The 12,673-nt window shown below is 36.7% G+C and overlaps 1 protein-coding gene across 3 annotated transcripts in view; it reads left to right on the top strand.

The window, feature by feature from the left end:
- Nucleotides 1-8,445, top strand: part of Umad1 (UBAP1-MVB12-associated (UMA) domain containing 1) — a 156,351-nt gene extending 147,906 nt beyond the window's left edge. For all 3 annotated transcript variants that reach the window (XM_013019988.1, XM_013019986.1, XM_013019987.1), the window contains one exon: nt 6,683-8,445. In XM_013019988.1, coding sequence (XP_012875442.1) covers nt 6,683-6,940 — 258 coding nt within the window. In that variant the 3' untranslated portion in view covers nt 6,941-8,445. The remainder of the gene's footprint in view (nt 1-6,682) is intronic.
- Nucleotides 8,446-12,673: the final 4,228 nt, after the last annotated feature.

The raw sequence follows: 12,673 nt of genomic DNA, 5'->3' as shown, positions 1-12,673 counted from the left end.
TGCGTACATTTCTTACCAAGCATTGCAGCCTCCTCCTTTGTTTACCCTTCCCATCCCTTCCCAGCCTCCCTCCTCCCCCCCATCCCAATCCTTCTCCTTCTCCCCCCCCCCCCCCCCCCTCCCCCCCCCCCCTTAACAGAAAGATGGGAGAGACCCAGATAGGTGAAAATGGCAAAGGGAAAAGAAAGAAAAGGAAACAAATACTACAAGCTAGAATGTGACCCGAAGTGATGTCAGAGAGAGAAAATGTTTTCTTTCTAACCTAGCCTCTTCGTGTGCTACACAAATGGCTTCCTTGCACTTACATTCCTCCTATAATGGAAAACTTACACGACAGCCACAGGGGAAACAGGTCATTTGTGAGTTCATTTTCTCCTGACTAATTGATCTATATCTGTGACTATGTGTTCTCAGCTTTTAATTGTTTATTTGGCCTAATCTGTTCATTTTTAAATCAAATCTGGGCTTGGGTAGAAACCCAGAGGTAGAACATGCACTTCACACATGCTTGGGGCTCTGGTTTGAGCGACACTACCAAAAATTAAATAATAATGAAGTCAGTACCTAGGGTAACTGAAAAACAAAAGGACCAGATTCAGTTTAAGTTCAAAAACACTAAGTGAGCACTTACTTTGTACAGATACTATTCTGGGTACCAGTGATTTGGCAAATACATATGTGTGTATACATATATATATATATGAAATAGCCTCTCCCTTTGAAATCTAATTTCTCCAAAATGTAAGGAGATTATTGCGTAGGACATGCTTAGGTGCAAAGACCGTGTCTTCTGCTTTTAACAGCTAGATACATATTTCGTAGTCACCATCTTCTTAGGAAAAGCATTTTAAGGCTTGACTACTCTGTGACATAGCCTGTGTCACCTTCACCTAACCTCTGTCCCCTGATGCTTCTAACTCAGATTTGCCCTTTTACCTCACCTCACAAGAAGCTGATGTAATGCAAGCAGATACTAGCTGAAACCAGAATAGAATGGATTGTTATCTGGGGAGATAAAGTGACAGTGTTGCTTGTTGAAGCTATTGTTCAAAGAAGCATGTCTTTTATTTATAGAATTTAAAGGCATAGAAAAGCAGCCACTTACATTGTCTTTTCTTTTCATAACTTGCTTTCTAGAAATATGTTTGATACAGCTTTCTTCTTTGCATATAAATTGAATGTGTTGGATGGGTGCTTTTTACCTGGTTTAGAGTCCATTTATGGTTTCTATTGCTATTTTGGTTAGGATTGGTTTCTAAATCTTAATGCATCAGTATTTTCTTCTTATAGATTTTATTGGAGACATGAGTTGCAGTAAAAAGAAGGATTTAAAGAGCTATCAAATATAGTGTTATCATATTAATAAAATATCCATAACTTATATAGATATGGCTACATAGATAATGTCTTTATTTCTTAGTAATTTTGTAAAGTTGGAGCCTCCTAAAAGGTTTTAACAGATAGATAGAATTTCCTTGCTTTCAAACACCCACTAGTGAAGTTCACAAGGATACCACTAACCTTCTGTTGCTCTGGGGAAGTGACTTCATTTTTCTAGGCATTTACTGAAAAGTGTTAGATGCCTCATATTCTTGGAGTGTTTTTTTTTTCTTTAATCTCTTAGAAGATGTTACAAATTGAACCTCATGAATCTTTAGAGCCTCTGTAAGAAACAGGTATAATTCCTGTAAACCTCTTTGAAGTAAAGATAATTAAAATGTAAGGAATTTGAATTTGTATGGCCTGGTTTTTGACAGAATAACTGATTAACAAGAAATTATTTTTATACAAACATGAAAACATGTTATTGTAAACTTTATTGTAAAGATACAGACCAGGAAATTTATTTTCTCCTTTAGATTAACCAAATTCAGAAGTGGTATATTCATATTAAAGTCATATAAGGGAAAGCACTAATTTGAGAAAGAAGTAATAAAGTTAGATTACATAAAGGAACTTAGAACTATTATCATAGTATTTTTGTGCTTTATGAAGATTTTTTTTTGCTTTATGAAGATAATATTTGAAGTAGTTCTCTAAAATTTGGCTATTAACCAAAAGGTTAATTGATTCTTTTCTTCTGCTCCATTGTGGTTAACATACTAATTCTTCTTATTAAAGACCCATTTTATTATGCAAATGAAAAAATCACAAGATGTCATGTCTAAGAGACTGTTGTTTTTTGCCCAGAGTCTCAGGCACCTGCTTCAGATCTCCACCCCCACCTCTGCTTCCAGTGGCTGCCATGCTAGAGGCTTAGTGATCAGGTTTAGCGGGTGTGGGGTCCTTGAATTCTGGCCCACATTTTCTTTGTGATTATACTCTTGTTTTGCCTTATGATGTTTCTCCTTCCAGCTCTCAGCATGCCAACAGCAGCTGCATCATGGCACTCACTCTGCTGCCAAGAGGGCAGGCAGCCTCCTTGGAGACTGTAATGCTGCACTCCAGCCAACTGTTAAGGAGATGCTGGAGTAATACATGCAGCCAGCTGGAATTCAGATCATTCTAGAAAGCATTTGCTAGAACACTTTGTCCATGTTATTGATAAACTAAGTAACTTAAAAAATGTATTACCTTTTGTTTATGAAAACTTTCAAACTTAGGCAAAGACAGAAAGAATACTGTAGAATGTCCTCACCCATAGGGAGGGAATGTCCAGTTCTCAGGCTCCTCAAACACATAAAGTACATGACCTGACTGAAATATATGCTTCTTTAATGCTGTGGCTGCCTGTGGCTGGCTGTCTGTATTGATAATTTTGTATGGACTGTGAATGATGTTATAAATATTCAGATGGCCTTTGGCAGAAAAAGATTTTTCTACCCCTGCATGTCTGAAATATGTAGCCTTTAAGAACACATTGGGCTTGATTCTGTTTCATCACTGATAAGCAATTGAACTAGAACAACTTCTTTAACTTGCTGTGCCTCATTATCACTGGTCATTAAGTGGGGGCACACTTACCAGGGCTGTTCTAAGACTTAGTGAGTGGATACATTGAAACAACTTAGGTATAGCCTGGCACAGGGGAAGTGTTCATCATGTTAGTGGCTATCTTTATCATGATCAGCAGCAGCAGCAGCATCTTTTGTCCCTCATCACTCATTTTTCAAAATAGAGGGCTGAGCCCCAGATGAGTGAAGCAACTGCCTTTGGGTCAGATAGCAGTTTTATCAGGAGAACCTGAACAAGAAACCACATGTTTCAGATCCTTTATTGTACAGGATATGTCCTCAAGGAATAATGCTCTGGCAGATAAGAAAGATTTGTAAAGGAAAGGAAAGAGGATTAACAAAAACATTAACAAAAGAATAAATATTGCTGCTAGAGAGATAAGCCTTAAAAATTGTGTGTTTAGAAAGCAAAACATTATGGATAATATACCTCATCTTTAAAGAAGGGAATGATTTGGTCATGAAAACTGGATAGCATTCTGTGCATAAGCAAAAAGAATTTTGCATACAGGATTTTAGTAACTGATGTGGGGAAGATTTGTTCCTGAGATTAAGATGAAAGACAAGAAAAAGATTATTTGAACATCAGTGAATGTCAAACACAAAAGGGATTCTAGACTTCTCTAAAGCCAAGTAGTATCTGATATTTCTAAAGTTTTAATTCACTTCCTTCACTATTCTTGTCTGTAAATATTACTTCATTTCATCCTCATAACCATCCCATGAAGTAGATACTATCATAGCTCTTATAATTCAGCTAAAGATACTAAGGCATGAGAAATTAAATAACCCAGACTATTTGTTTATTAAGAACTGGGAGACCTAAGATTTGCACCCTATCCTTGTGACTAGAATTTTGCCTGTTCCATCTCCCTGACAAGTAACCTTAAGGTTGGTACGCTGCACCTAAATGTTGCTTCCTTTTCAGTTTTCCTATAGCAGCCAGCTCATAGAAACACTATTTACTTAGGTCACACTGAGTTTGAGCACAAGGCCTTCTGCATGGTAGATAAGCACTTTACCACTTGATGTACCCAGAGCCCTTTTTGCTTTGGTCATTTTTCAAATGGGTTTTATGTTGTTGTTGTTGTTGTTTTTCCCTAGGCCTTGCCTCAGACCTCAGTCTTCCTACCTATGCTTCCTGAATAGCTGGGATTACTGGCATGCTACTACACTTGGCATATTGTTTGTTCTTGTTAACTTTTTCTAGCCTCAAATCTTGATCCTCCTGTTCTGTGACTCTGGAGTAGTTAGGAGCCATCCTACTGCCTAACAGCTCCACTTGATGACTGCTAGGTACCTCAGGTCTTGAACACTGAATTCCTTCTTAATTTTTTTATTCTTTTTTTTTTTTTTTTGGTTGGTCATCGGGGCTGAACTCTGGGCCTGGGCCCTTCCACTTAAGCCACAGTGTCACTTACAGCTTTTTTCTTCTTATGTGGTACTCAGGAATCGAACCCAGGGCCTCATGCATGCAAGGCAAGCACTCTACCACTGAGCCACCTTCCCAGCTCCTTTATTATCTTTACATACTTATACAAAGGAGTTTCAATTCAGCTTGCTTATGTTTATGAGTACAGTATACCTTGACCATCAGTGAACCATCTTTCTGCTCACACTTGTTCTCTTGGCCCTCTTTCTCATCCCTATGAATGCTGACTCTATCCTTTTTATTGCTTAGGCCAAGTACTTTAAACTTATCCTCAACTATGCTATTGTTCATGTATACTACCATTTAGTCCATCAGCAAACCATATTGGTTTATTGTTGAACTCTATATAAGATTTAACCATTTCCTCTTTCACTTTTTCTTTCATAACCCTAATCAAATCACAATCATCTCTGTCCTTAGCATCTTCCTGCCTCCTTTTCTGGTCGCCTATCCCACTGTCTACTCTTAACACAATGACTAGAAAGATGGTAGAAATCAGACAGAATATATCTCCTCAGAAATAATATGTTCTTTAAGGTTTTTTTATCTAGTATGCAGCAATATCAATCAATCTTATACACATAATATTTGTTGAAAGAAGCAAATCACTTCATACGTCCTAGGAAGAAACCTGAAGTAACCACAGTATTCTAGGGACTATGCAATGAATAATGTATTTTTAAGCATATACACAGAACTGTGTTTTTGTACACTTAACATCTATGCATAATCTTTGCTCTTTCTTCATCTGAGTAATGGTTAGACATATATGTTTAGTTTCTGTATGAATTTTGCACTTCACTAAAATGTTTCACAAAAAAATGTTATTTCTCTTATGGGAACTTATAGCCATTAGAATATAAACTCTGAGCAGGCTTGTCTGTTTTCATCCATTCAATAAACATGTATTGAGCTCTAGGACCTATCTAAGTATTTACGGTAAACTTTCTGAAGGGTGATAACAATAAATCACATAGAATAGGGCAAGTTGCTAATGGTCTGTGGAGAGGCAGAAAGCAAGAGGGGAAGATGAGTGCACAGTGAACAGGTGAGGGAAGAGTATGCGGCGTTAAATAAGATGGTCAGGAAATGGGCCAGTACTTGGAAGAAACTGAAGGAAGTTGCTCTTTGTATGTCTAAGATAAGAACTTCCCATGCAGAGGGAAAGAGAAGCAAGAGTCTTTGGCAGAAATAGGCTGGGAGTGAAGTAGCCTCAAGGAGGAGGCAGTAGGAATGGAGAAGAATGAAGGAGAACAGGTTTTTTGGGGATAAAGATAGGAAAGTACCAGGGCCAGGTCTGGAAGGGCTTGGTAGGTTGCTATAAAGAAGGGGAGTAAGGATTATTGGAGTTTTGTTGAAAGAGGATCTTACTATGAAGCTCAGGCTATCTTAGAACTCAAGATCCTTCTGCCTCTGTCATCAGATTGCTGGGATTACAGGTTTGAACCACCACACTCCACTTTTTTTTTTTTTTAATCATTTTGAGTTAGAGCTCAGCTACTTGTAATGAGAGCTCATTCATTTTCATGAGTATAAAGAAACTTTCATTTATTGGTCATTCTGCTACTGATGGGTATTTCAAAAGTTCCCAATATAGGACTTTTTGATGAGACCTGTGTAATGAACACCCTTGTACATCTTTTAATAAATAATGTTTACAGGAGATATCAGTTTGAAAGGAATTGAACAAGTATAGCAGTTCTTTTTTGCATATTTGTGACATGTTAGATCATGTAAAAGTCGATCTTTATCATCATGGTATACACTAGAGATAAAATATCAAGTAATTAGGATAAAGCAGGAAAGCCTTAAAGGTAGGGAATTAAAGATGTATCAGTTACATTGGAACCTGGTGTCCAGTTAGAGATCAAACCTATGTTTGATCAAGAACACATACAGGAAACATTAGGAAACAGAAGCAAGCAAAATCACTTGGAACAGTCTACAGTGTTGCTGGACATTCAGCAGAACCCCAAAGCAACCACAGGATTTGGAAAAGCAGAGTCAAGTTTTGTAGACATTATCTGGCTAGGAAAATAGCAAGACTGCCAGTTTGTATATAAGGGAGGTATGGATGGCCAATCTGAGGAAGAAGGGGTGTTTAGAATTCATATAAATCCTGGCAGAGTTTTGGATGTATGTATCTCGCAAACGCATGAATAGTTTACATTCAAATCTGGAAGTATTTCTGTATTCCACACTAATCAATCTTTGTGATACATTGATGCCACATTTACCACTGCTAAACCTTGCAGCTCATATGGTCTAAATGTTTTAAATGTATATGTATTTTTAGACCAGCAAAGAAAACTCATCCAGTATGACTGTAGCAAGCCCTGAGATGGAAAATAAGGCAGGCCAGATGCTGGAGAACAGCTCACTGATGGCAGAGCTCCTGAGCGACGTACCCTTCACCTTGGCCCCTCATGTGCTGGCAGTGCAGGGCACCATCAGCGACCTTCCTGACCACTTACTCTCCTATGATGTCAGCGAGAACCTGTCACGATTTTGGTATGATTTCACTCTTGAAAACTCAGTGCTCTGTGATTCGTAATCTTCATGTCTGTTTGTACCTAAGCTTTAAAAAAACAAAAAAAAAATTACCTATTTTATTGAACCTGTTTGATGTTCTTGACAGTTCACTCTTTAAAGGCCTACAGACAAGCAAGGATCATAAAGCCAATAAAATAGCATTATTTTCAAAGCCAACTTGTACAAAATTTAACTTCAGTTCTATTTCTGTCCCCCCATGTAATAAATATAAAAATGAAGCTATCAAGGTTTTATGAGAAGAATAGGTTGTTACAGCTGCTCTCTCAAAGTACTGTGAATGTGACTTGAAGCTTTTGCCTGGGTTATCACAACTTAGCCTGAGCTTAGAATGAATGGTAAGTCTTTTCTGATTTTGAAAAAAGTCGAGTCTGTTATTACATTTTTTTCTGCCATAGTGTCTATGAATGAGTTCAGAAAAAGTTTCCCTTTACTTCCTTCAGTCCCAAAGTTGACAAAGTGATGTGGAAACTTAAAACCTGTCCTAAACACAGTTACAATGTGCCAGCATAGGACTGCTCTAAATCATTTGCAGGCTGTTTGTTGAGTGGCACATTTCCATTTTCTTAGACCCAGAGCAGCCCTTCCCACCTGTGTGATTCTGGCCTTCTTATTCTCTGACTTTCCTCCCCTTCCCAGCATGCTTTCTCACCATCCTTCCAAAGAACTTTGCTTCTGCCTCAGTTGGCATCTGCTCTCCTTACCACATGTTTCTAGTTTGTGGAGGAGCCACATTTCCTTTCAACCTCTCAGCCTCCTAAAGGAAAACATCTCAGAATGACACTTATTATTGCTGATAACACCATTATCTAGAAATTTTTTGGCCACAATACAGGTGGAAAGATTTTACTATTATACATACTCAACTCATTTCCAATTAAAGTGTAGGCAAAACACCTAGGTAAGACTTTTAGTTTTTATTTATTCCAAGTAAAACTGAGAGCTGCCATTGGTCAGTAAGCTTAAAGGGAAGATTGGCATATTGTGATAGGGAATTTTCTATGCCATGGAAAATAAAAGTTGCATTTATTTAATTAGTAGAATATGATTTGCTGATTTGGTGCCAAACTTGTAAGCATATTTTTTCATAAAGAGAAAGTGCCATAACAAAACTAAACATTGTGTATATAGGTACATGAATTTTAATATGTTATACATGCTTGTTTAATAAATGTTGTATGGTCTTAATAAAAATACTATATTATGTAAAGTTAAAGGAATATTTCTATTGACAAAAATAGACTTCATTTCAAATTAATGGTTAAATTAATTCTGATAATAGTTTTCATAAAATATCAGTATAGGGAATATGACTTATCACTGACACAAATGTGCTCTGTATTGTGAAGATACACCTTCTAATATTCATGTTAATGTATTTTTAAAACAATGTGAGCAACATAGTCAACTTGTCTAGAATATGTTAAATTTTCTCTAAACTAATTACACATTTTATTTATATTTATTTCTACCATGTTTATAAGTACTTATAAATATTTGTTTACAAAATTGTTCTATTTAAATAAATGTGAATTAAAATAAATATTTTGATTATTTTAAGATTCATAAAAATGGTTTTCTTTGCATTATTTATGTCTGAATGCAAGTATAGATTCTGTAGGAGGCAAATAGTTAAGGCATGCCCAATGCTGTAGTGAGAGAAAAGAATTCTATATATAAATTTTAAAGAAAAATATTGGAAGTAGTAAGGTCACTAGTCTTTACTTAATCAAACTAGAACAATTCAAGGGAAAAAAAATCATGAACATCTAGAATGATCCACATCATCAAAAAACTTGGTAAGACTATTACTAATGACTTATTTTTTACAAAAATAACTGTGATATGTTCACTTAAATGATCTTATCCTGTATGAAAATCATTAATACTTGAAACCCAAAAGAAACATTAAATATCCAACAACTCCCTTTACCCAAGGAAAAAGTAAAGCCTAGAAATGTTAAGTGATTTAATGAAGCATCTCGTTAGTCAGGTGCTAGTGGCTCATGCAGCTGAGGATATACACAGCCTTCTAAGACATTGCAAAGGACCTCTACTAATCATATGGCTTACAAATGTATAAAAAAAAAAGCTACCTATATTATTTGTAGATTCTCTGTATCCCAGTTTTTTTTTTTAATCAAAAATAGTTCTGAAGTATGCTAGTTGGTCTTCCTTTAGGTAAAAATGTTGTAGTGAACCATTTTTTTTCTCATCAGGATTTTCGTTGCTTTCCTTTTGGAGGGGAGGGGAAGTGTTAGGACTTGACCTCAAGGCATGATACTTGCTAGGCAAGTGCTATACCACTTAAGCCATACTCACAGCACTTTTGTTTTCACTTGTTTTTCAGACAGTCTTGATCTTTTGCCTGGCCTAGCCTCATGTTGTAAAAATTCTTCTATCTCCACCTCTGGAATAACTGAGATTATAAGTATTCCATCATGACTGGCAGTTTTTGTTTCTGCTTTTGTTGTTATTGTTGATGATTGGTTAAGTTTTGGTTTTGGTTTTTTTGAGACAGAGTCTTACTATGTGGTTCCAGTTGACTTGGAACTCACTGTGGAGCCATGATGGCCTTGAACTTGAAATCCGCCTCAGCCTCCTGTGTTATGCCATTACAGATTTACAGCACCCTGCCCAACTCTAAACTATTTGTAATGCTAATATGTATTCAGGAAATTATATGTGTTTGCTTATTTTTCAACTTTCTATAAGGGCTTTTGCATTATTTCCTAAAAATAGAATTATAGAAACAAAATTCAGGACAATTTGTTATTTGGTTGATGATATTAACTTTTAAAATTATACCATTAAAATTTTAAGCAAAACACAATTGTTATTACCAATTCTAGAAACACACACTAGTTCTTTTAAGTAAACATTATTGACACCGGTACTCTTTTATACTCCTGCAAATAAAATAACAACTTGTAAACAACAGGAAAAAAATTATATATTTCCCAAAGACTTTTTTTTTTTTTTTGGTCCGGTCGTGGGGCTTGCACTCTGGGCCTGGGCGCTGTCCCTCAGCTCTTCAGCTCAAGGCTAGCGCTCTACCACTTGAGCCATAGCGCCACTTCCGGCTTTTTTCTTTTTGCTTATATGGTGCTGAGGAATCGAACCCAGGGCCTCAGGCATGCAAGGCAAGCGCTCTACCACTGAGCCACCTTCCCAGCCCTCCCAAAGACTTTTAAGGGAATAATTTCACTCATGTTCTGAAAGTGTGTTATATCAGGCTTCATCATCTTTCCTTCTGTGATTACAATTGATCAGTAAGTGAACACTGCTAGCAGTAATCTAACACTGCATATGTCACTTTCAGAAATGAATGCATTACCTATTAATCATGTCCTCAATAATAGTAACATATATATGTATTCAGTAGATGAAGCTACTGAGACATTTGGGTTTGTAGATAGTATGTTTGGCATATGTAGCATATTACTGAGGGCATGACCTAAATATATTGGGAAATCTAAGACTCTCAGAGTAGATCTGGCTACATTAGCTTTACAGATGAAATATTCTTATGTTTCAAGAAAATGATTCATTGTGCCATATGGTTTGGTGGATAGATGCGTGTAAGTAAGAGAAAAAGAGAGATGTATTGATTGATGCATAGGAACTCAGTTACAATCAATATAGCAATAGGTTAATCATCTGTTGTTAATTGAAGAGACCTTTTTTACTTTAGAATAGTGTGGGCTTACAGAAAACTTAAGAATGTGGAGATTTCCCTCACCAGTTTTTCCTTCTTTGTCACAGGAGTCAACATTGGTACATTTTAACTGACAACATTGCTACTTTTAACTGAACTCCATACTCTGTTCAGATTTCATAGTTAACCCTCTATTATCATTTTTTCTCTTCTAATGTCCTATCCAGTATTATATTTAGTCATCTTATTTCTTTAGATTCTCTTGTTTAATGACTGTTTCTCCCAGACCGTTTTTTTTTTTTTTTTAGGGTCCTGATATTTTTGTGGAATAATAGTCAGGCATCGATAGATTGACCCTTAGATTCCTCCACCCACCCTCTGCACCCCAGTCCTGGATCTTGAACTCTGGGCCTGTCCCTGAACTTCTTTTGTTCAAGGCTAGGGCTCTACCACTTGAGCCACAGTGACACATCTGGCTTTTTCTGAGTAGTTTATTGGAGAAGAGTGCCATGGATTTTCCTGCCTTGGGCTGGCTTTGAACTGCAATCCTCAGATCTCAGCCTCCTGAGTAGCTAAGATTACAGTTGTGAGCCACCAGCACCTGGTGTTTTTGTTTTTTATTTTGTTTTTAACCTGGTTAAAATGGAGTTGTGGGGTTTGTGAACAAATTATAGAGGTTAAGATTTCTTTTATGAAATCATATCATATCAAGAGTTTATGCTAGCCACACTCCAGTGGCTTTTGCCCCTATAATTCTGGCTACTCGGGAGGCTGAGGCCAGTGAATTACAGATTGAAGCCAGTCCAGCCAGGCAAATCTGAAGTACTCTTATCTCCAATTAACCAGCAAAATCCAGAAGGGGAGGTATGAGTCAAGTGGTAGAGTTGCCAACCAGATGTGAAATTCTGTTTGAAAGCCCGCGGCCTAGAGTTCAAGTCCCAGTTCCAGAACATACACACACAAAAAGAATACATGCTAGAGCTAGATTTAGTGGCTTACACCTACTCCAAACTATTTTGGAGGCAGAGCTCAAGAAGGTCAAACTTTGAGGCCAGAGCTAAAAGTTAGGTGAGACCCATTTCATCAAGTAAACTGGACATGGTAGAACATATCTAATCTCAACTACACTGGAGGCATAAACTGGAAGATCATAGTCCAGGATGGCCTGGGAGGGTGAAGCCCTATTCAAAAAATATCTAAAGCAACAAAGGGTTGGGTGGCTTAAGTGATAGAGGGCCTGCCTAGCCAATACAAGGCCTTAAAATTAACCCTCATACTGTCATGTTTCTCTGCTATGAAGTCATTTCTTCCAGCCCTCTTTTTTTTTTTCTTTCAAACTCTACTCTTTGGAATTAATTCTCAAAGTACAACTCATACTTTCAGGATAGAAAATTAAACTCTACCTCCTTGTATCACAGAAATTATTTGGGAACCTTTTACATAGATAACATGTCTATTGCCCCAATCATACATTAGCATCAATTTAAATATTTAACCTTTTAACAAGTTTAAATCAGTGACAAAGGCCTAAATACATTTTTATAAAAGTTAAGAAAAATTTGAAACATTTTACATAATTTGATGTTAGATATGTATGATGTTAGGTTGGAGGTGATGTTACATTCAGTAGTTTTACCAGAACTCATCATTCTGTAAATAGCATATATATATATATATATATATATATATTTCTTCTTTAACTTATATGACTATAGCTGCATAATCATGAGTCCTATCACAACATTTTGGCCAATAAAAGACCACATATCTATATGGTGAGCCTATAAGATTATAATGGAACTGAAAAATGTCTATTGCATAGCATTTTATTGTTGTTGTTGTTGTCAAGGTGATGTACAGTTACATAAGTAAGGTAGTGATTACATTTCTTGTTACCCCTTCCCTCATTTTTCTCCCTCTTTCCCTCCCTTCCAACTCGCCCTCCAAGTTGTACAGATCATTTCCGACATATTGTCTTGTGAGTATCACTGTCGCATAGGTTCTGCCTTTGTCCCTTGTCACACCATTTTGTTGTTCCCCTTTCCTTCCCTAGTTCAGATAAATGTATATACAATACCC

This window comes from Dipodomys ordii, unplaced genomic scaffold (assembly GCF_000151885.1).
Source record: "Dipodomys ordii isolate 6190 unplaced genomic scaffold, Dord_2.0 Scaffold48, whole genome shotgun sequence".
Lineage (NCBI taxonomy): Eukaryota > Metazoa > Chordata > Mammalia > Rodentia > Heteromyidae > Dipodomys > Dipodomys ordii.
Note: the sequence above shows the minus strand (reverse complement) of the source record. Positions and strands in the feature narration are given on the sequence as shown.